The sequence below is a fragment of the Coturnix japonica genome, chromosome 8 (genome assembly GCF_054131305.1).
Source record: "Coturnix japonica strain WE chromosome 8, WE-NBRP24, whole genome shotgun sequence".
NCBI lineage: Eukaryota > Metazoa > Chordata > Aves > Galliformes > Phasianidae > Coturnix > Coturnix japonica.
The window spans coordinates 10760386-10781122 of NC_140670.1; the positions used below are offsets into that span (position 1 = coordinate 10760386).

Genomic DNA, 20737 nt, shown 5'->3' on the forward strand with positions numbered 1-20737 from the left:
AGAGAACCACCTTCATCATGTTCTCACTGTGTAGTGTAGGCAACCCCATTGCTTGCTGCTTTTTTTGTGTCCCAGCTCAGCTCAGCACTGACCATAGAACTGGGAGTTACATGCACTTGGATCCTTGTTTACAAAGACATGAACCTTCACTATCCCACTACAGCAATAGGATGGTGCCCCATACATCCACCAGTAAAGCTGCAGTCAGAGGTTCCCATCTCTAGCGCTTCCATCCTGGCAGCCCTGTACAGACGGGCACACAAGGAGGAGAAAGAGAAGCCCCTTGAGGTAGGGCTGTAATGAGAAACCATGCCTCATCACACATCATATTCTGGGCCCAGAGTGGGTTAAAATAAGCGATTCCAAAGCATTAAAGCACAGGTGTCTGGTTCTTGTTGAACAACTTGCTTTATTTCCATTCCAAAGAATGCCAAGCCCAGCAGTTGTGGGCAGAGCATCTCATCACAGCGAGGAGCTCCGGGCTGACACCAGTCACACCTTTTTCCTTTGGCCCACAACATACATAACCCAGCAGAACAGCTTCAAGCTCCAACTCCTTATGGAGCACAATTGTACAGGGGCACAGCCCCAGCTCCATCCAGCCAGCAGCCCTCGGTGTGTTTTAAAGCAACAAAGAGATGCTGGATGCACGGGTGCCTCCATGGCCGCACTGGAGCCACCTGCTCAGCGCTGTGCCTTCCCTGCAGGCCCCAGCAGGAGAAGGCAGCGTGCGGTGTTTGTACACGGATGACAGCAGCACCTCGTTACACGCAAGGCTCTCCCCGAGACCGCTGCTAAAGGCGCGTTAAGCGGTGAAGGTGCGTTAAGGAGCCCGATCGCTTCGGTACCGCCGACAGCCCGTCACACTCGCTACGCAAGCGCTCGTGGCGTAGCGCAGAGGTCTCCCATCCGCACAACGGCGCGGAGAAATAAAAGCGGGCCCCGCTTAGTCGCGGCCGTGCGGCCCAAGCGCTGCCCCGACACAAAGAGCGCCGGCTCCCTTTGTTCGGGAGGCGGCCGGGGCTCCGGCCGGGCCCGCTGCCCGCAGCCCGGCGGGGGAGGAGGAGGAGGCGGCGGCGGCGGCCCTGGGGCCCGGGGAGGGCGGCGGCGAGAGGGGGGCTGCAACGGGGCCGGGGACTGACTCCTCCTAGAGGCGGTATGCGGAGCGGGAGGAAACCCCTGCCACCCCCCTCGAGAGGAGCCGCCGCCATCGCCATCCCCACGTACGGCACGGGCGGGGAGCGGCGGCTGAGGCGGAGCGAGCGGGGCCGGGGGGGGCGGCGAGACACGGAGCGCGGCACGACGAGAGGAGGCGGCGGGAGCGGCAGGTGAGGGGCGGCGGGCGGCACTTGTACCCCAGCCGGAACCTCCTCCTCCTCCGCCGGTCCTTTCTCCGCGCCGGGGGCGGAATGGCGGAACGGAGGCGGCACCGAGCGGAGCCACGGCCTTGGGGCAGCCGCTGTGGCAACAGAGGGCGAGAGGCCTCCCCGGGGAGCGGCGGCGCGGTGAGGCCCGGAGCTGCACGGCCCGGCCCCGCCGCCCCTCGGCGGGTGAAGCGACGCGGCGGCGGGAGGGAACCGGGGGGGGGCGGCGGCGGGGGACGGAGGGGGGCGTGCGCGCGGGAAAGCGGCGGCCGCGCCTCCACGGCGGCGCCACGTACAGAGCGTGCGTGACAGCGGCCAATGGCAGCGCTCCGCACCGCCAGCGCCGCCTCGGAGCCGGCCCGGCGGGGCGGGGGAACGGGGACATAAAGCGCTGCGTGCTGCCACAGGGGGCGTGTGTGGGGTAGGGGAGCGGGCTGAGGGCTACAGGGAGTAGGGCGGAGCGCTTTGCCATATGCACCAGGAAACCGCTGCTGGGCTTTGGTTTGAGTCCCAGAGGAAGGCCTGGCCTGCCTGTTCCCTTTGTGCTGTGCTCCATCCCCGTAGCGATGCGGGCCATGAAGATGATCAGGGGGCTGGAGCACCTCCCCTATGAGGACAGGCTGAGGGAGTTGGGTTTGTTCAGCCTGGAGAAGAGAAGGTTGCGGGGTGACCTCATTGCAGCCTTTCAGTACCTGAAGGGAACTTACTCCCAGGAGGGGAGTAAACTCTTGGAAAGGGCTGATAATAGCAGGACTAGGGGAAATGGTTTTAAGTTAAAAGAGGGAAGATTTAGGTTGGATGTTAGGGGGAAGTTCTTCACTAGGAGAGTGGTCAGGCCCTGGAACAGGCTGCCCAGGGAGGTTGTGGATGCCCCGTCCTTGGAGGTGTTCAAGGCCAGCTTGGACAGGGCCCTGGGCAACCTGATCTAGTAAAGGTGTATGTTTGGTGGCCCTGCCAGGCAGGGGGTTGGAACTACATGATCCTTGAGGTCCCTTCCAACCTGGGTCATTCTGTGATCTGTGAGGGTGTTGGTGGTGTGGTTTAGTAGGTGTGCGCGTGACCAATTAGGGGGTGGAAGTACTAATTGCTTTGCATTGCCTAAGCCAGGTGATGTCCCACGTGTGGGTGCAGCTCTTCCAACGCATTGACCACGGACATTGAGTAAATGGCACAGTGATGGCTTTATGGGAGACTAGTTTATAAGGGCAAACCCAGACAGTGCATCAGTTGGCAGTGAGGGAGTTGGTGTGGGTGGACTTGAGTGTAAAAGAGCTGATGAGCTCTCTGCATTTAATTGCGTCACCTGATGGGAACAGCTGGGGCAGCCCTGGTGCTGTTCAGATGGATGTGTGGTGTGGCTGTGTCAGGGGGAGGTGTTGAGCATCCTCCCTGGTAAACCAGACCCCTGTCTGTGGCAGAGGTGAGCCAGCAAGGCCCACTTTTGTGCTTAGGCTGATGTAAAGCTGTGCACGTGTTCCTGCTCTGGTAACAACAGTGTATTTGGAAAAGCGCCGGGGGAAACCAAAGTCTGCCTTGAGAGTAGGGGAAGAGATGGGTGAGACTTGCAGAGGCCAAGGAAGCAACTTGAAGGCAGAAGAACGAGCCAAATATGTTTAATTGCACACAGAAGTAATGTATTGTAACAACGTGCCCTGGAGCAGTGTGATTTGTTATACAAACATGTTTTGGTTTTCTATCAGATCAAGCGCAACCCAAGTATTGTCTGTGTATGCAGACCTCATGGTGTTTGGTTTATGTATTTCATTCCTTTTCTCCTCACTGATTTTCAAGCAAATGGGATTTGGGCTACTGCAGCAAATATGCACAAGGCATTAACTTAATACAACTTAGATGCACGATCCTCAGTAGCATATTCCTTTGGAACAGAATGCTGCTTGCGACTGGTCTGTCTTACACAACCTCTCAGTCCCACATAAATGCAATGAATGCATTGCTTGGGAAATGCTGTCACTTAGAGCTGCTTCAAGTGCTCATTGGCTTTTAATCCACACCTGCAAGTGGCAGTTTATGAGCTTGTTTATCACCCCCTGGCAATCCCATGCTGGCAGTGCTCAGACAACTCCAAATGGGATGATGAGCGACGTAAGTTTTGATGTGCCCATGTCTGGTAGGTTTGCTGGTTTAATCTTTTCCAACTTGCGTTGGAATTGTGTTGTAATTTTTCTTACTGCATGTGATATATTATGTGAGTGACAGATGGGGACACACCAGGGTTGTATAGACCGCTGCAGACCTTGTGGTAGTTGGATTTCCTTGGCATCACGAGCAGAACTAGCATTTAGGTCAGATTGTTGTGGGCACCAACCCTTGATTTTGGCTGTCTGTGATAAGGTGACTTCAGTGAATGTCTGCAATGAGTGACCCTCTGTGTAGAAGAACCCATTTGTCATAGGCTCCTCACTGAACTCAGAGGAGCAAATGTTGGTCTGCTGTGTTGTAACAAAGGCCATAATTAGACCGTGAGCAGTGACCAAAATGGAACTAAAAGCAAGTTTTGGAAACAGTTAATCAAGTAACAGGGAAGCCATTAAGAGTGAAAACTGCTCTGCTCTTTAAGACCGCTGGCATGTAAAAGTGATGGGGCTGCCTCCAGGTTTGTCACTTATTTATATGGAAAAGCAAGGAGAAAACAAGATGTTTTCATTTCACCTTTGTACAGCCTGGAGTAGCTCTTGATGCAGGGGGAAAAGGCCTTCAGAAAGCTCAGCTGAGCCTGTGTTTGGGTTTGTTATTTTTTCATCTGGAAGAATGAGTTGATGATGTTTAAAGATGTTCCTCACATGCTGAGCACCGATCTTATTTCTTTTCTCTTGCAGCTGTCAGCTTGGAGCAAGGGAATAAGGATCGCTAGCAAACTGAAAAGCACAAAGCTGCAAGATGTCAGGCCGCAGTGGGAAGAAGAAAATGTCCAAGCTGTCACGCTCCAGCAGGGCAGGTGTTATTTTCCCCGTGGGGAGGATGATGCGCTACTTAAAGAAAGGAACATACAAGTACCGAATAGGTGTTGGAGCACCGGTTTACATGGCAGCTGTCATAGAGTATCTAGCAGGTAAACAGAGCCTGATATTGGAGGTGCTGGGCATGCACAATGTCTATGGGATGAGATGTGAGCATGCTCAGCATCTCTGAGAGGTGCGGGACATGTTGATGTTGGCTTAAAATGCTCACAGCGATGAATTGCTTCTGGAAGAGGCTGAGGATGGAAATTCTCTCCTTCAGAGATGCCAAAAACATCTTTCTGGCTTGCTCTATTAAATCCCCATAACAGAAAGGTGTGGATGTCATGCTGTGATGTGTTGAGCTATTGTGGCTTGCCCTGTGAACCTCCTTAGTTAAGTGTGGAGAACAGCTCCTTACCGAATTGCTACAACACCCATTGGAGAGAGGATTCTAGTTCAAGTTGCTTATGAGTTACAGATCAAGACTGAGGTGCATTATCTTAACTCCAGCCCCTTTAGGAGTTAAGTATGGAGCTTGTTTTAAAACAAAATGCTATTAAAAAACAGAATTGAAATCCAAGATGCTGAGCATATCTCCCTCTGCTTTTTGTGTAACGCCATGTGAGAGCTGATGTGTTTGTATTTTCCACTTGTCTTCCTTCATAGAGTAGTTCTAAATGGCTTTGGAGGAGACCTTTCCCTACGTAATACACATGCGTGTGTTTGTAGTTGCACAATCCCATTTCATGCATTAGAAATCAAACCTTCCAACTGCAGGAATCCCTCTCTCAGTGGAGCTGGTGCAGTTGTGCTCTTGCAGGGAAATCCATGGTTTACAGAGTTTCCTTGAGTTCTTGCAACATAGCGTCTACTCAGGAAATTGCTAGATACATAGGCTTCACAGAAGCAGGCTGAACTGTTTTATTTTGCTATGTTAAGGCATTTGTAAGAATGTTTCATGGAGCTGATCCTTATAAGAATGTTGACATTAGAGACTGCTGAGGGTGAATCTGTTTAGTGGGGAGGGTTGAACTGCGGACTGGGATAATAACTGACAGAGGGTGTCTGAACATCAGGATGCAGCACTGGAGAGCAAGCTGGAAAAACAGGGACTGGGAGGAGGGAGGTGCTGCTGGAGAAGAGCTTAGCAAGTAAGACTAAGTCTGAGAAGAGTAGATGGGGCAGGAGGGAAGATGGTCCAGGAAGGAAGCTGAGGTAGAAGTGTCAGGTGTAGGTTGCCCAGGGAAGGTGAATGGGAAGGGAAAGCAATCATGGTTGGGAAATAGACAGGGTGGATGAGGCAGGAGGTGCCAGCTTGGACCGAAGCTGTCTGGTGTCTGTACAGGACGTAGGATGGACTCTTCCAGGAGCATTCAGCCATGTCTGTGGTTTGTCAGTGGCTTAAGTCCTGAGCCTCTTGACTGGCATCATCCAATGGTGTGCATACAACCTGAGCATCCTCATCCCAGCTGCCATGCAGTCTGTCTTTTGGCATTGGGATGTGTTCTTTGTACCACTAGATACCCCTTTTCCTTTGCAAGAAAGATTGTGGCTGCAGCCCATAGCTATTACTAATGCTGAACTTGAGGCTTGGCTTATCAGCTCCATTGTAAAAGTGCCAGCAGTCAGTACAGTGTATCTTTAGAAGAGTTCCTTCTTATCTCGACTGATTGGCTAATGTGAGAAAGATCTTGCTGGGGATCTAAAGCTTTTTTTTTTTTCAATCTCTCTATCCCATTTCATATCTTAGGCTTGAAAAGTCATATTGCAAAAGTGCAACTTAATTCCTATCCAGGAGCTTGTTGTTACTGGACAGGAATTAGGAATTACTAGTTGGGCTCCAGTGCCTTCAGAATCAAAAATCCATGCAGAATTGACCCCAGTCTCATTGGATTTATGGACTTTGCAACACGTGTGTGCCAGTGTGGGTGTGGCTGACTTTAGTCATCATCATCTGAGTCAAACATCATTTGAATGCGTCCTGTAGTGTACCTTAGCAAAATGTAGGCAGAGAATTCAGGCAGCTCTTGCTTAAGAAGCAGAAGAAATATGAGTGGTGTGCTGGTGAGAGGAGCTGACAACACCAGCAATGCTTCCTCCTTCAGAAGGCGTCAGCTGGCAACCTTGGTCAGGTTGTTCTCATCTGCTGTCAGGAGACAAAGTGAGCAGATATTTCTCCACAGAGAACTCCATCCGGTGCCTCTTTTCAGGCCAGTGGTGTTACAGGCAGATTTGTATGTGGTAGAGTTACAGGAACTGTCAGAACTTATCTTGAAGGGGAAGAGTCTGAAATCCTTCCACTTCTGTGATCAGTAGTTGTTTAGCTTCCTTATCAGTCCAACTGAGTGCTTCAGAAAAGCAGGCTTTGGTTTGAGTGAGATGCTTTTAGTTCCTGCATGTTCCAAATCTCTTTTTTTCCTGTGTGTCACAGGGAAAGAAGATGGAATCCCATTCAGGTTGTAGGTTGGCTGCTGCTTTTGTTGGTTGTAAAACAGGTTCTTTCCTAGTCCTGAGCCCTGATCAAACAGGGAGAAAAGCATCTAGTAAAAAGGCTTAAAACATCTTTTGGGGTTCACTTATGCAAGTCCAAGATCCAAACACAGTAACGCTCAGTATATTGTACTGTCTGTTAGTCAAGAGTCCAAGGATCTCCTTGATTTTTAAATGCAGATAATGTGATTGCCTACAGCTGAGCTTTAATTACGTGTGTGTTGTGTAGAGACAAGGACCAGCTGAAATTTGAAGTTACACTTCCAATGTAAAGTCGTCCTATATGGATCTTGAATCTTAAGGGAAGCAAGGTTATTTCAGATCTAGCTTTAATTCTTAATGCTGTTCAGACATAAAATATGTCTGAGAACATCCAGATCCCAATTTCAAGAGCACTTGCTGCAGTGTAGGGCCTTACTGTGGGAGTTGCATTCTCATACTGTCTCTGTAGAGCTAAGATGACCTCAGCTGTCAGTGATGTTTCTGCTTGAAATGTGAAGCAGTTTCTTTAGGGATCTGTTCTTACCAGTGGAGGATGTGATAGCTGCAGCCTCCAGATTTAATGCTTCTGGTTTGTTGTTTTTGCAAGTGCTTTTTTGTACTCTTAAGACTTTTGAGTTCCTACCTCCATTCTGAAGCCTCCAGCATTAGAGAAATAGGCATAGAGAATTATTAGAAGGAGCTAAGGCAATTATTTACCTATGCAAATAATTGGCATCCCTTGATAAGTTATTTCTATGCATACTCTGCAGTCTGCCCTACATCATCTCTGCCTTGGATCCCCTTCTTCCTGGTGTCCTGTGGTAGATGAATAGTGCCTGGCATTTGAGTGTTCTGCGTTTTTTGCTCTCAACATTAGGCAGAGGACATTTGAATGCACCATCAGGATGCTGCTGGCCAAAGGACCCAGAACCTGGGGGAGTGGGGTGAGCACACGGTTAGCAGGATGTGCTTATTGTTGGCACATCTGAAAGAACTCCGGTAACCACACAGGTAAGTATATCTCGTTGTTTCTTTGTCTTCCTGCTGCGGTTTTCATCTGCTGTCAGCATAAATCTGCAAAACCTGCTGGAGAAGTATGGGTCTCTCTTCTTGCTCTATGCTGGTCTGCACACTGGATGGCAATCTGTTCCTGCTGTCTGCTACTGCATTAGCTCTGTTGGCAGAGGTCAGGGATCGAAAAGCTCCAGCCCTGCAGCCCCTTGGCCTGTAGTTTTAAACGATGGCTTTGACATCTCTAACAGTCAGTTACGTGTGCTCTGTAGGAGTAAAGCTGGATGACAAGGATGAACTTCTCACTGAGAGAAACTGAAAGCTGGTCTCTTTCCCGTGAACCCAGAGCTAAACCTCTTGTTGAAATCCTCTGGATTTTAGCTTGAGAGCGTTAGGTGGATTCCCATGAGATTTTTTCATGGAAATTCTTCAAACAGTTACAGTTCTTTGTGTAATTGATTAAATGGGAGTAAGACACCTTCAGCAGAACAGTGATGAGCTGTAACTTTTTTACCCATATTGTTGATAAAACCAAGACAAGAGCACTGTCCCAGGAGGCACAGAAAACTTCCTACCAAGTAGTTTTTACATTGAAGCTCTTACGTTGTCTCTCTGCTTGCATCAAAGTCAAACCTTTCGTATCTTGTTTTGAAATAAAGCTTCTCACAGATCTTCAATGCCCTTTAATGCCAAATTGCAGCATTGCCTGGCTAGTTTGTTGGCTTTCCAAGTATCTCTTTAAATGCACCTCAGTCTTTGTCTAACTTGGTCCTGAGAATCCTTGCTGTTTTGTCAGAACTGTCTGAAATAGGTTTGGGGTTTCATTGCATGCTTTGCTGTTTTGTTGTTACAGGCCTATTGCTAAATTTTTGACTGCTTATGTACATTTAAGTGTTTTTGTTCTTTTTATTACTTGAAAGAGGACTCTGGCATGAGACTCATAAAGAATGCTGTGTGAACCAAACTTAGTGTATTTTCTGCTAACTATCCTTCTGGGAATTAGGGAGGACAAATGATTTCATGCAAGTTTACAAATATATTGTCTGTCATTTGTTATCTGTGTTTCTGTGTCAGAGATCGCTGAAATGGGGAAATACCCCTGGAAAGGTAAATGGATATTGAAAAGGAATGTGAAAAGTGTATGAAGGATGCACGCAAGTTGCATTTTTATTACTCCCTTTTGTCTCACTGTTTCTTGCAGCTGAAATTCTAGAACTGGCAGGAAATGCAGCAAGAGACAACAAGAAAGGAAGAATTGCCCCCAGACACATCCTCCTGGCAGTAGCAAATGATGAAGAGCTGAATCAGGTACATCTCTCTTCCATTGCAGAGTGAGTTGGATGCTATAGCATGAACTTGATGATATCCAGTACTTATCAAAAACATGCTACATAGACAACATGTTTCCAGAAGCTGTAGAAGTGTGTGTTTTCTGCTGTACTGTGAGGCCCATCTTGGAGAGGGTCTGGTTCACTCTCTGGTGTAGCTGCATCCAGGACTGCATCCCTTTCCATATGCCCGAGTCCCATTAGCACACAGACAGTTGTTTGCAGTGCTTTGACTCTGATTGACTGTGGAATACTTCTGCATGCCTGCAGGTGCATGTCTCCTCTTGTCCTCATCTGCTGCTTGTGAGTCACCCAGTTATGCAGAAAGACTGTGAGACTGAAAGTAGAGCAGCAGTTCTCTGAGATATGCTGACTGATTTCACTGGGACATGCTAGATTTTTCTCTCTTAGCAGGGTTTTCTTCTGATACACAAAACACGTTGCTTTAGGAAGTGTGGGCTCTACCTACGTGTAGTGCAGTCAGCGAGCATTGTTTTGAGTGCAGACAGAGAATCTATAAAACTCTCCTTTGTTCCACTTTTCCTTGCAGTTGCTAAAAGGTGTGACTATAGCAAGTGGAGGGGTCCTGCCCAGAATTCAGCCAGAGCTTCTAGCCAAGAAACGGGGTGCCAAAGGCAAATCTGAGACGATCCTTTCCCCTGCTCCTGAGAAGAAGGGAAGGAAATCCATAGTGAGCAAAAAGAGTGGGAAGAAAACAAAGTCTAACAAGGCCCGGACACCTAAAAAGGTAAGCTTGGGGCAGATATGAGATACAGGGTGTATGCCAGAAGAATTGGATCCAAACCAATTATGATTATCAGGAGGAATAAATTTGTGCCTCTGTATTAATTATTTGTTGGTCCCAACTGGAAACAGAAGGTAGGAGTTGATAATAGGCACATCAGAAATGAAGGGGAAGATGATTATCACAGTATTTCTGTAATGAATTTCCATAACTGAAACCTTTAAAACTTAAGAGGGAACTTTAATGATTCATAATGATTCTATATGATTCTATACCATTTTGTCACTCCAGCTGTTTGTATGGAGGTGAGGTGGTTCACTTCTGCAGATAGGAATGGAGATCTGATTCATTAGCTGAATTTATTTCTTTTGAATGATTTTTTTTCTCCCTTCAGATTGGAGCATTTGACTTGGTTGCTGTTTGATTTAGTGTGAGCTCTGTTTTGTTAGCAGTAAAAACAGACAGTAGTGAGCACACCCATCCATAAATACAACCTTAATTATCAGAAAAATCACAGATGGAGGGGCGTGCCCTGAACTCTTAATATGTTTACAAACATATGTAGTGCCTCACAAGTACCACTAATGTTTTTAACATTTCATTTAACATTCTACAAACAGCGAAGGCTTATGTTGTTAGATCATGTTTGTGGAATAAAAAGCTATGAGTAATGTGTGATGAAATTTGTCATACCTGATTAAATCTGTCCATTACTGGATAATGGTAGGCACTGATTTTTTTCCTTTAAGATGTCTTATTTATTTGCATCTTTCCCCCTCCCTACCCCCCACAATTAGAATAAACAGAAGGACAATGAAAAGGAAGGAGCTTCAAATTCAACATCTGAAGATGGACCTGGGGATGGTTTCACCATCTTGTCCTCCAAGAGCCTCGTGCCAGGACAAAAGGTAACACAAATTAGAATATAACAGAAATGGAGCCTAGCATAAACAGAATGTTGCTTTAGATCTATCAGCATTAAAAAATCTTCTCCACCTTCTTCTTTAGTGATCCTAAATATAAGGCCAGAACTCACTTAAATCAAAAGGTCTCAAAAACTTGTCTGCAGATTGATTCATGAGAGCAGTGCTGGTCAACTTTTCTTTAGAGATCCAAACTGATTAATTTCATGGCCCAACCTATAGCAGAGTTCAATTTGGACTTGGCTGCACAGTGTCTAGTATAGTTTCAAACCAGGTTTAACATCCTAGGCTGTTTATTATCTATAAGAGGCTAATTTTATTTATTTTGTTTAAAACCCTTCTCCTCTTCTGTACTCGCAAAGAAGGAGAGTTTTTTTTAAGCAGAAGAGTTTCCACAGTCAGTGTTTCTTTTTCAAAGTGTGATGCTAGAACATGAATCCAATAGCAGAACGTGGAGCTGGCATCTCAGTTATGGGTGTATCATGATGCAGCATGAGCAATGCGCATACTAAAGGCTAAAAATCAGAATTGGACTTATTGAATACAGTAAAACAGCAAATTATGAGTCCTGCCCCTTTTTTGATAAGAAAATATTCCACACTTATTACTGTTTTGATGCTTTCTACTCTTATCCTTGCAGCTTTCTCTGACACAGAGTGACATCAGCCATATTGGCTCCATGAAAGTAGAAGGCATCGTTCACCCCACAACTGCTGAAATAGACCTCAAGGAGGAAATAGGTGAGGCTGTGCTGCACACAGGCAAAGCAGCTCTAAAGTTGGCTTTTTGGATCATTGTTTTATGTAATCATTTGAGAAGTGATTTCAGGAAAGTGCTGGGGTGTGTATGTTGAGTAGTAGTACCGTTCTTAACTGTTTTAATCATAAGCCAGGGGAAATGTCCTTTCAGGTTTTTCAAAACCAGTAATAAGTAAACTTTGTCCTAAACATAAACACAGCTGCTGCTCATAGAGGAAAACATGGCAGTATGTGCATGGTGCTTTTTCTCTCAAATCACACGGAGTTGTTGGTTTGGTTTTATTTTGCTGGGAATGCAGAGACAAGGCCTTCTTGCTCTGTGTCCTTGCAGGCAAAGCTTTGGAAAAGGCAGGAGGGAAAGAGTTTTTAGAAACAGTGAAGGAGCTTCGCAAATCTCAAGGACCTTTGGAAGTTGCTGAAGGTAAAAAATATATATATAATATATAATGTGCTCAGTTGGAAATGTCATCCCATATATTCTTTTCTCTTGATGTTCTTACCTGTTCTTGATTACATATGTGCCTTTGCTTATGTGATGTAAGTGTTTCTGTTTCTTCCCTTAAGTTGTTGCTGGTATGGACAGCCTGTTTGAGGACAGGGAGTTGAGGGGGAAAAGAAGAGGAGTAGGATACCTTTGTGCTGTGTACATCCTGTCTTTGTACTTTGAAGCACCACCGTAAGTTCCAGCAGGCAATTCCTGTCTGTGGGAGTCTGACAGTGAAGGGAAACTTCTGCTTTCACCTCTGTGCCATCTTTCCTCTCCCATGTGCACCACATTTCTTAGTGAGAATTAGAGACAGCTCTTAGCCTAACCTATGAGCTGTATGAACAACGGTAATTTATAAATTATCCTGCTTTATACTGAACAATGCAACCAAAGCAACTATCTTTGCACACAAATAAAGGTAGAAGTGATAGAATCACAAGAACTGGGATGTGTTTTGAAGAGCAGTTGGTGCTCTTCTTCCAGGCATTACAGCTACATTATTGAAATACAAATTACAAAAGAGCTAAGAAATAGATTCCTTTTAGCTAGTTCCAGGAAAGAAGATAATCTTAGCTTAATGGGTGGAAAATTGTACTCTGTCAGACAAGTACTGTTGTGTTGATATGTTTGAAGTTACCACTTCCACTGGTTTTGATGCAAATAATAAAAGGAGTTTTATCACTGGAGATCTACTGCAAACACTTGAGCTCCAGCCTAACAGGCCTTGAATTCAAGTGCTGTTCACAGGATACCTGTGTTGTTTTATGGTCAAAGTTCTTCTCTTGTGCTTGAAATTTAAAGGTGTGGACAGGGAACTAGAAACACATTCTTCACTTTTGGATGTTAATTGCACACCTGATTTCTGGGTGTTCAACCCAGGATTCCCCAAGGCCCAGATTTTAGAAGTGCTAACTTCAAATTGGACACAACCGGTGGATGCTTCCAGTAGCCATCTTTGATTTTTCAGAACGTTGTCTGAAATGGCTTAGCTGTGAAGGTGGTCCAGGTATTGCTCCCTAATGCTCTGGAACTGCAATGGTGATGCAGGATTTACGCAGAGCGTTCAGATGAGGCTGTGACAGCACTGCAGAAGGGGCTGCTGGGGAGTTAATGATTCAGAGTTCAGGACAAGGTTTCAAGTGTTTGCATGTTACAGAGAGAGCCTGGATGAGTGAGCCTTTAAACATCACTGAATAACTGTTAATCAAATGAACCCTGGGTTCGTCAGTCCTCAAAGAAAAATTAATTGATCACACAAGTAATGATAGTACAGATGTATGACTGTGAATGAGTCATCGTGGCTTGCTTTAATTCCCAGTGGATTTCTTTTGAAGAGGTAATGTTACGAAGACAGATTGAGATGGTTGAATAGATTGAAATGACTCGATTGAGAAGTTATTGCAAGGTGGTTTCTATTCAAAACTAATCGTTATGTCTTTCATTTGTGGTAGCTGCACTTACTCAGTCCAGCGGGCTAGCAGCAAAGTTTGTCATCCACTGTCACATCCCACAGTGGGGTTCAGACAAGTGCGAAGAGCAGCTTGAAGAGACCATCAAGAACTGCTTAACAGCCGCAGAAGACAAGAAGTTGAAGTCTGTGGCTTTCCCCCCTTTCCCCAGTGGCAGGTATGGCTTTTCCTGTGTAAGAGGATTCTGCTTTGTGTAATGATTGTGTAATGAGCTACCAGAGCTGCTGCTGTGATAGAAAGCCTTGATGGAGGGAAATTAGCTAACTCTCAGGAGAGTTGTGTTTTCTATTACAAGTAATTTCCATTCTCCTACTCTGGGCCTGTACCATCTCCAGTTTTATGTCCCTTCATTTCACTGTGATGAATGTTACTAAAACTCTACTGATGTTAATAAGATTACACTGACATCGTAATGAAGTTAAATAACAGTGATGCAACAGGAGCCAGGTGAATGGGAGGTCTTTACATAGGTCATCCCAGTAGATTATATTAAGCAGGCTAGTCACACACATGCTTTCTTTCAAAAGAAAACCACACTTTCTTAAGTATAGTTTGGCTTTAAAAAGGCCACTTTCAAGCCAACTGTAAGACTGTGATAACTTGCAGAAAACAAAAACATGCTTGACTAAGAAATCCAGAGATGGTTTTTTTTTTTGGATGTGGGTTTTTTCTTTACCTGTTTTTTGTTTGTTTTTGCTTTGTTTTGGTTCTTGTTTCATTAAAAGCTGGTACATTGCTAATCTTGCTTGGTCTCTGATTATGAGAAATTGTACATAAGCCTCACCAAGGCAGAGGTTGTTCTTTCCTGATAGTGTTTGTGTGTCTAGGATTAATTAGAAATGTAATTACTGATTGTTTTTAGTTAACTTTGGGACTTACTTACAACTGCAGCTAATGGTGTCATAACAGTGGGCTGTAGTGAGAACATCTATGCTTTGTGCCTTTCAGCATCACGTGTCTAATGCTTGTGCAGGTGACTGATGCTCTCTTGTTTTGTTTTCTTCCCCAATCACATAGAAACTGCTTCCCAAAACAGACAGCGGCCCAGGTGACTCTCAGAGCTATTTCCACCCATTTCGATGGCACCAGCTCTTCTTCCCTGAAGAACATTTACTTTCTGCTCTTCGACAGTGAAAGTATTGGCATCTACGTGCAAGAAATGGCCAAGCTAGATGCTAAGTAGCAACAGCAGCCAAATGAAACTTTATTTTTCAACAAACTTGAGTAGCATTAAAAGCATTAGAGGTGGGTTTTATTTTTTCAATGTGGTGAGGAGGGGGAGTGGTAGTAGTGTGATGTGTTGTGACTTGATGAAGAGCTGTGACTAGAGATGAGAGGGGTTTAGTCTGATTTCTTCATGCTGTCAGCATCTTCTAGCCCTTTGTGCCACCTTCAGCAATTGAGTTACCATCTCTTTTCAGGAGTTTTAGTGTCCCTTGTTACTTTAGTTTAGGAGTTTATAAAGAGTAACTTCATTTTAGATTTGTAGTGATGAAGTTTTCATGCACACACTTTAGAGAAAGCTCTTAAAAATGTTCTGCTCCCTTTTCTCCTCCCTTGAGAAGGTGGATGTTAAAACTTTTCCTCCAGCCCACGGTGGTGAGGAAAGAGATATTAGAAGTGATGCATGAGGAGCTTCTGTTCTGCTTTTTACTCACAATAATCTCTGTAATTACTGAGAGTATTTCATTGTGATTTTTTTTTGTTTGTTTTATAAGAAAATAAGAAAAAGATTTCTCAAGTGTGATTATTGTTATTAACCTCATTTTGCTCTGAAAATTTCTCACCTCAAAGGGGGAAAAAAAAACCCAGCAGCATCCGAAACTGAATACTTACTGTAGGACACTTAGCACACAGGTAACCAGCTTCTGGCAGAAGTGTAGTGCCATGACATAATTAAAGCTGTTGTGAAGAGGCTGACACAAAGCTGCATTATATTCTGTTGAGTTCCAGCATTACTGAAGCCTTTTCAGGGCTTTAAGCAGGCTTTCCACCAGCAGTGTAGCCAAGTAATACGCAGAGACTTTTTAGAAGCTACAGTAGAGAAAGCCAGGAAAAAACCCACAAGATAAACAAGCCACTAACATGTTGAAAACTATAGTGTTTATCCTTACAAATTAAGGTAAACCAGGTTTCTTGCCCAGAGCTGTCTCAACAGAGGATGAAAAAAAAACCCAGCCCTTCCTTTGTTAATATGAGAACTTTGGTGCTGATTAACTTGGAAAGTGCCTCTTGCCCTATTACAGTAACACTCCTTTAATGCAGCTTCAGGAAGTGCTGCAGGAGACAGCAACTCTAAGCAATAAAAGTGCACCTTCACCTTCTTCCAGTGGTTGAGTTCCTTGATAGTTTATTTCCAATCCCCTATTAACAGGGCATTGTCTGTCCCATCGTCTTCCAGCTCTTGGAAACAAACAGGTCCCGACTTTTAGCAATAGTCACTAGGAGGCGTCCCACGTAGTATCCGTTCACCTGGCCTACACCATCGTTCTTACCCATTGAAAGCAGGAATGTTAGTGAGCCTGGAAAGAGGAGGCAGAAGTTTAAAGTTACTGATTTTACTGCTAAATACTGAATGCTGCATATACAGAGCCACTGTCTGTTCAGGCTCTCCTGCTGTGATGGAGCTGCACAATGGAGGGAGATGAATGGCTGAAACTGACCAATATATATACCAGAAAGACAGTAGAGAAGAAAGGACACGTTGCATACACAGACTAACGCAGGTAATCAACTTCTACAGTGTCTTTGGCAAGAACTAAGATGAAGCCTAAGCTATAAGCCTCTATAGCCACCCCCAGCTGTGGGGTACTTCACCTCTAATTAGTATCCCAGACAAGTTCTAAGACAGCTGTTCCCTGCAGAAAAGCAGCTCAACTGCTAAGGCCAAGCGCTAAGAGATTATGTTACCTGGTTGGTAGGTTTTAAGCGGCTTGTGTGTCAAGCTGTTGATGATGTTTGACACCACAACGTTGGCGTGCAGCCCAGCGTGGTACGCCATCTTTGGTTCCTTCAGGTTTGCACAGTCCCCAATGGCATAGATGTTGTCGTAGCCTTCCAGCTGGAGGTGCTTGTTAACGTTCAAAGCTCCATTACTCGCCAGTTTGTCTCCTGTTTGGTGAAACAGTAAGTTTTGAGAAGCTTGGTGTTGTGTGCTGTGGCCTGAGACTCTAAAACGCTGTTGTTATCAATGTGTCAGTGACACTAAGTGAAGGGTTAAGTTTTTTTTTTCACCCTTTTTTCTACATGTGAGGCAAGAGATGCTTTCTGTCTTGGAATAGGTAATTATTAACATTCTGATGAGCGAGTCATTCTTTGATGCTTCAGTGGAAACATGGAATGATTAGCAGCTACCATACACAGCCTGAGGGATGGCCAAACAGGGATGAAATGCTGCCCTTGGCAGCAGGAATTACCATTGACTTCTAGGTGTAATCTGCCTGGTGCTGGACAAGGGCACTAACGTTCCTTGGAGGTATTAGCAAAAGGAGCTGGGGAAGACTGAGGGCCTTGGCACATGTATGTTTCTGAAGGTCGCATTTCATAGCCAAGTATTTAATTTGATGTTAGGGCTTTTGCTATGTCATGAAATACTCAAGCAGAAGACTCTGAGGACCTGCTGTGCTTCCCCCCCGTGCAGCAGCTTTTCACTTACCAAATGCAGTGGCGTATGCTGAGGAGTTAATCTTTATCCCTGTGCACAGGACCACCATATCAGCAACAACCTCTGTGCCCTTTTCTGTCCTTACTACCATGTCCTTCTGGAACTGGTTCGTTATGAAGTTTTCCATGTTGCTGACCTTCTCACCTGTTGTGACAGAGAGCCCTGGGTCACAGACCTTTACTCAGCTGCTGTTTCCAGCTAGCCCAGATGTATCTAGAGAAACAGGAATTCAAGGGAGCCATGCTTAGTCCCAAAAAGTTAAATGGGGAATAGGCCATCAAAAACGAGATGCTGTGGCCAAAGGAAGAGCAGCTTGGAGAGTGTCAGAGTCTATGTCTTCAAAGGCATTAAGTACATACTTAACAGGAGGCGCACTCCTTTCCTGAGCAGAATCTCTTTCACCTCCTGACGGACGCTTTCTAGCAGTTCTACATCAGCTAGTGCAATTTTTGAGTGAATGAGGGTGACCTGTTGGCAACAAAACAGCAAATGGGCATATGGGAACAGGATGGGACACCCTGCGTGTGGGAGCAGCAACAGACAGCTTCCTTACACCCTGCCTAACAACCAGGGAGACTGAGCCTGAAGAAGGGCATCTAGTGCCAACAGTTGCAAGTAATGCCCTACAGGTTGCTCTTGGATGAGAAAGCATTGCCTGGAACCTCATGCCTTACAGTGATCGTGAATATCTCCAGGAGGACCATGGAAGAACCGCTTCAGAAACAAGTGAAATGTAATTGAAGTGCTGCTACCTCTTTGGCTGGGTATTCTGTTTTGATCTCTGCAGCCATCTCGACTCCAGCAGCACCACCTCCCACTACCACGATGCGCTCAGATTTCTCAATCTTGAAATAAAGAGGAAACCGATGTTATTCAACTCAAACTAAGGCAAGCAATGCTTCCTTGGAAAGAAGTTGGCCCCTCACCTCCTTAACCATGTCTTCATAGGTCTGGATGGCGCTTTCCATGTCAATGACTTTGTTGAACTTCCCAGGGAATGGTCCATCGCTGCCAGTTGCAAGAATGAGGTGGGAGTAGTGAAGTTCCTAAAGGGGCGGAGGGTTGGACAGGATGTTAGATCTTTTACAATGAAAGCCTAAAACACAGTTGTTGCTTCCTAGGTACTATTTACTCATTCCATCTCCTCTAGCCCACACCGATAAACGGGAAAGTATTTGCCATTGTCAGAAAGTGGCTCTAGGAAGAGATCTAGTCCAGCTGAAGCCATGTACCTGCCTTCCTCAGGGTCTGAGCGGCACACTGATCTTCAGCTGGGCCCAGTTCTGTGCAGAATCTACTAGAAGCTTATAGAAAATACTGTGATCCCTGCGCCAGTCTCTGAGGTTGTCATTACATCTGAGCGCTGAGCTCAGAGTCCAGATGGGCACAAGCACATGCTGACTTCCCTCCTTCGCTCCCTTCTGAATGGAGGTGAGATACTCTGGCTGAAAGAAGTTCCCAGAGCTGTTGCCAATATTTGCTTGCTTTTTTTTCCCCCCCACTGTGGTTAGATAAGGATCTGAGCTCCAGGGTTAATTGAGCTCCAAATCCAACACTGTGAATAAAAGCTTATCAGCACTAGATGGGATGGAGTGTTTACAGCACAACCACAATTCAGCACAGCCCTAGGCCACTGATCTTGGCTAGAGGAGATAGTGCTGTTCCATGCAAGAAGGGGAAGATAGTCTGTTTCCAAGCACAACAAGGATGATTAAATGCCATGCTATTAACAGACATAGCTTTTAGGTTTTGGAAGAGATGCTTGGGGGCCTGCTTTTCTCTTTGGCAGTTCTCCATAGGAGGCCACTGGTTTAATTCCTCAGTGCCTGCCCAAAGGGCATATACTGTGGCTAGTTTGGAATCAGGTGTTTCAGCCAAGGTGAGGGTTAGATCAGAACAGGACCCGCTGTATGTGTGAGCTCTGAGCCCAGGGCGCTGGGTAGAGCAGGTTCATTTGTTTGGCTGACCTGCACTGTAGGAGATACGGTACCCAGACTGACTTCCAGGTAAGGCAGCCAAGCTACCATGACAAGGTACGGCATCACCCACCCACCTCGCCATCGCTGAGCAGGACCTGCTGCCTCTCAGGGTCTATGCCCACCACTTTGCCTTGTCGGAAGCTGTCGCCAAAGGTGGTGGAGTAGGAGATGAAAGTCTTCCTGGCAAATCCTGCGGTTAGAAAAGGGAATAGAGATCTCCTTCCATGGAAGTTAACAGCTCCTCTTCTTCCCTAAAGAAGCACTGCATGCAGCTGTGAGTGTGGGATGGGCCCTTACCGTGTGCTCTCTGCCCTGAATTCAGGGCCTTTCCCTTGGAGCTGGTGATAAAGTCAGCTCTTAGGAGATCAGGTGACAACCCCAGCTACACAGTTTTGTCTCTACTCCCTGCATACAATCTCTCACTGATTTGCCAGCAACTGCTCCAAGGCCCTGCAGGCAGGATTTTTCCTGCTTGGATCGAGCTTTTGATGTCATTTTGGTGCTTATTCCCAGCCTCAAATGTGACATTTCCCCCTCTAAATCCCCAGCTCCTGGAGCGGGGAGGCAATGCTCAATCCCCCCCCACAATATGAGCCACACACAGGAAGCCGTGCCATCCCCTGCCCTTCCACTTAGGGTGCATTCACTTCAGCCAACTTCTCAAACAAAGAATACAAATATATATATATATATAGGACTGTCCAAATAGTTATTACTTCCTTTTCCTGCAGCCCAGGGGATTGGGGTATTGCAGACAGCGCGTGGGTTATCCCAGAACCAAGTCATTATATAGTCATCAGACGGGCAGGGGAGGCACTGTGCGCATCTGCCCCTCGCACTGAGCTGCCGCAACGGGGAACACGCCGCCGGCGCCGCTCGGCTTACCGCTCTCCACGGAAGCTCGTAGGGCAGCGACGTTGTGGTGGAAAGCATCTCTCATGTCCACCAGCACGAAAGGGACGGCCCAGGACTTGAGCTGGCTGGCGGCCGCGATGCCACCAAAGCCGCCGCCGACGATGACGACGCGCACGGAGTCGTCCACGGACAGCCTGGAGCCCATGGCGGCCGGCGGGGCTCGGCCAGGAGGAGAAGCACAAGTGTTTGCGTGGAGCTCCGGGCGGCAGAGGCCGTTGGGCGCTGAGCTTTGGGGACGGGCGAGGGGAGCAGCGCTGCCTCTGCCCGCCCCGTGACTCAGCGCTGCGCGAGATGGGCGGGCGGTGCGGGGCGGTGCGGGGCTGAGCGCTCCCTGCGGCACGGGGCAGGAGCCAGAAAGAGGCTTTTGTTTGGCTTCCGAAAGTGGATGAAGAGCGGGAGCTGTCTGAGTTTGCCTTGTCCTTTATCAGCTGTGAGCGCTGGTTGAATGGGTGTCGCTTCAGTGCCCCTTTTAGGATGGCTGGCTTGTCGGGAAACCGCATACGGGCTGGGACTGCGGGGCGGGTGGGTGATGCCCGCTGGATGGCTCGATCCCTGCATCCAGAAAGGATGGGGAGTAAGAGAGGGCTGCGGGAGGACGAGCTGTGCTGGACATAGCGGGACGGCAGGAGGGGTTGCAGGCCAAGGGACATCCGGACCCCGCT

General features: G+C 46.7%; 2 protein-coding genes across 6 annotated transcripts; one reads left to right on the forward strand and one right to left on the reverse strand.

Moving 5' to 3' along the window:
- The first annotated feature begins 677 nt into the window (after positions 1-677).
- On the forward strand, positions 678-15264 carry MACROH2A2 (macroH2A.2 histone). Of its 4 annotated transcripts, none has more exons than XM_032445302.2 (9): positions 678-818; positions 4202-4434; positions 9009-9115; positions 9686-9883; positions 10678-10788; positions 11444-11543; positions 11893-11982; positions 13500-13674; positions 14535-15264. In XM_032445302.2, the coding sequence occupies exons 2-9, from the start codon at positions 4263-4265 to the stop codon at positions 14698-14700; spliced, it is 1119 nt and encodes a 372-aa protein (XP_032301193.2). In that variant the 5' UTR covers positions 678-818; positions 4202-4262; the 3' UTR covers positions 14701-15264. The 4 variants fall into 4 exon arrangements, with proteins under 4 accessions (XP_032301193.2, XP_085410244.1, XP_085410245.1 ...); XM_085554118.1 differs by lacking the exon at positions 678-818 and adding an exon at positions 1100-1223; XM_085554119.1 differs by lacking the exon at positions 678-818 and adding an exon at positions 1283-1505.
- Positions 15265-15850: 586 nt separating this feature from the next.
- AIFM2 (AIF family member 2, ferroptosis suppressor) lies at positions 15851-20373 on the reverse strand. Of its 2 annotated transcripts, XM_015866447.3 has the most exons (8): positions 20046-20373; positions 19235-19350; positions 18108-18227; positions 17934-18026; positions 17541-17649; positions 17173-17325; positions 16428-16628; positions 15851-16039 (listed from the first exon to the last, which is right to left on the reverse strand). In XM_015866447.3, exons 1-8 carry the CDS (start codon positions 20218-20220, stop codon positions 15885-15887), a joined length of 1122 nt encoding a protein of 373 aa, XP_015721933.2. In that variant the 5' UTR covers positions 20221-20373; the 3' UTR covers positions 15851-15884. The 2 variants fall into 2 exon arrangements, 1 of the variants encoding a protein (XP_015721933.2); XR_014948556.1 differs by lacking the exon at positions 17541-17649 and having other exon boundaries at positions 20046-20366.
- Positions 20374-20737: the final 364 nt, after the last annotated feature.

Bases quoted from the DNA above. Each gene is read 5' to 3' on its own strand.
- MACROH2A2 (XM_032445302.2), top strand. From the start codon at position 4,263: ATGTCAGGCCGCAGTGGGAAGAAGAAAATGTCCAAGCTGTCACGCTCC. The intron at 10,789-11,443 runs GTAACACAAATT...TTATCCTTGCAG, and splicing joins GCCTCGTGCCAGGACAAAAG to CTTTCTCTGACACAGAGTGA. The intron at 13,675-14,534 runs GTATGGCTTTTC...CCAATCACATAG, and splicing joins CCCCCTTTCCCCAGTGGCAG to AAACTGCTTCCCAAAACAGA.
- AIFM2 (XM_015866447.3), bottom strand. From the start codon at position 20,220: ATGGGCTCCAGGCTGTCCGTGGACGACTCCGTGCGCGTCGTCATCGTC. The intron at 18,228-19,234 runs GTGGGTGGGTGA...CCGCCCCTTTAG, and splicing joins TCCTGCTCAGCGATGGCGAG to GAACTTCACTACTCCCACCT. The intron at 16,629-17,172 runs GTAAGTGAAAAG...TTCACCAAACAG, and splicing joins AGCATACGCCACTGCATTTG to GAGACAAACTGGCGAGTAAT.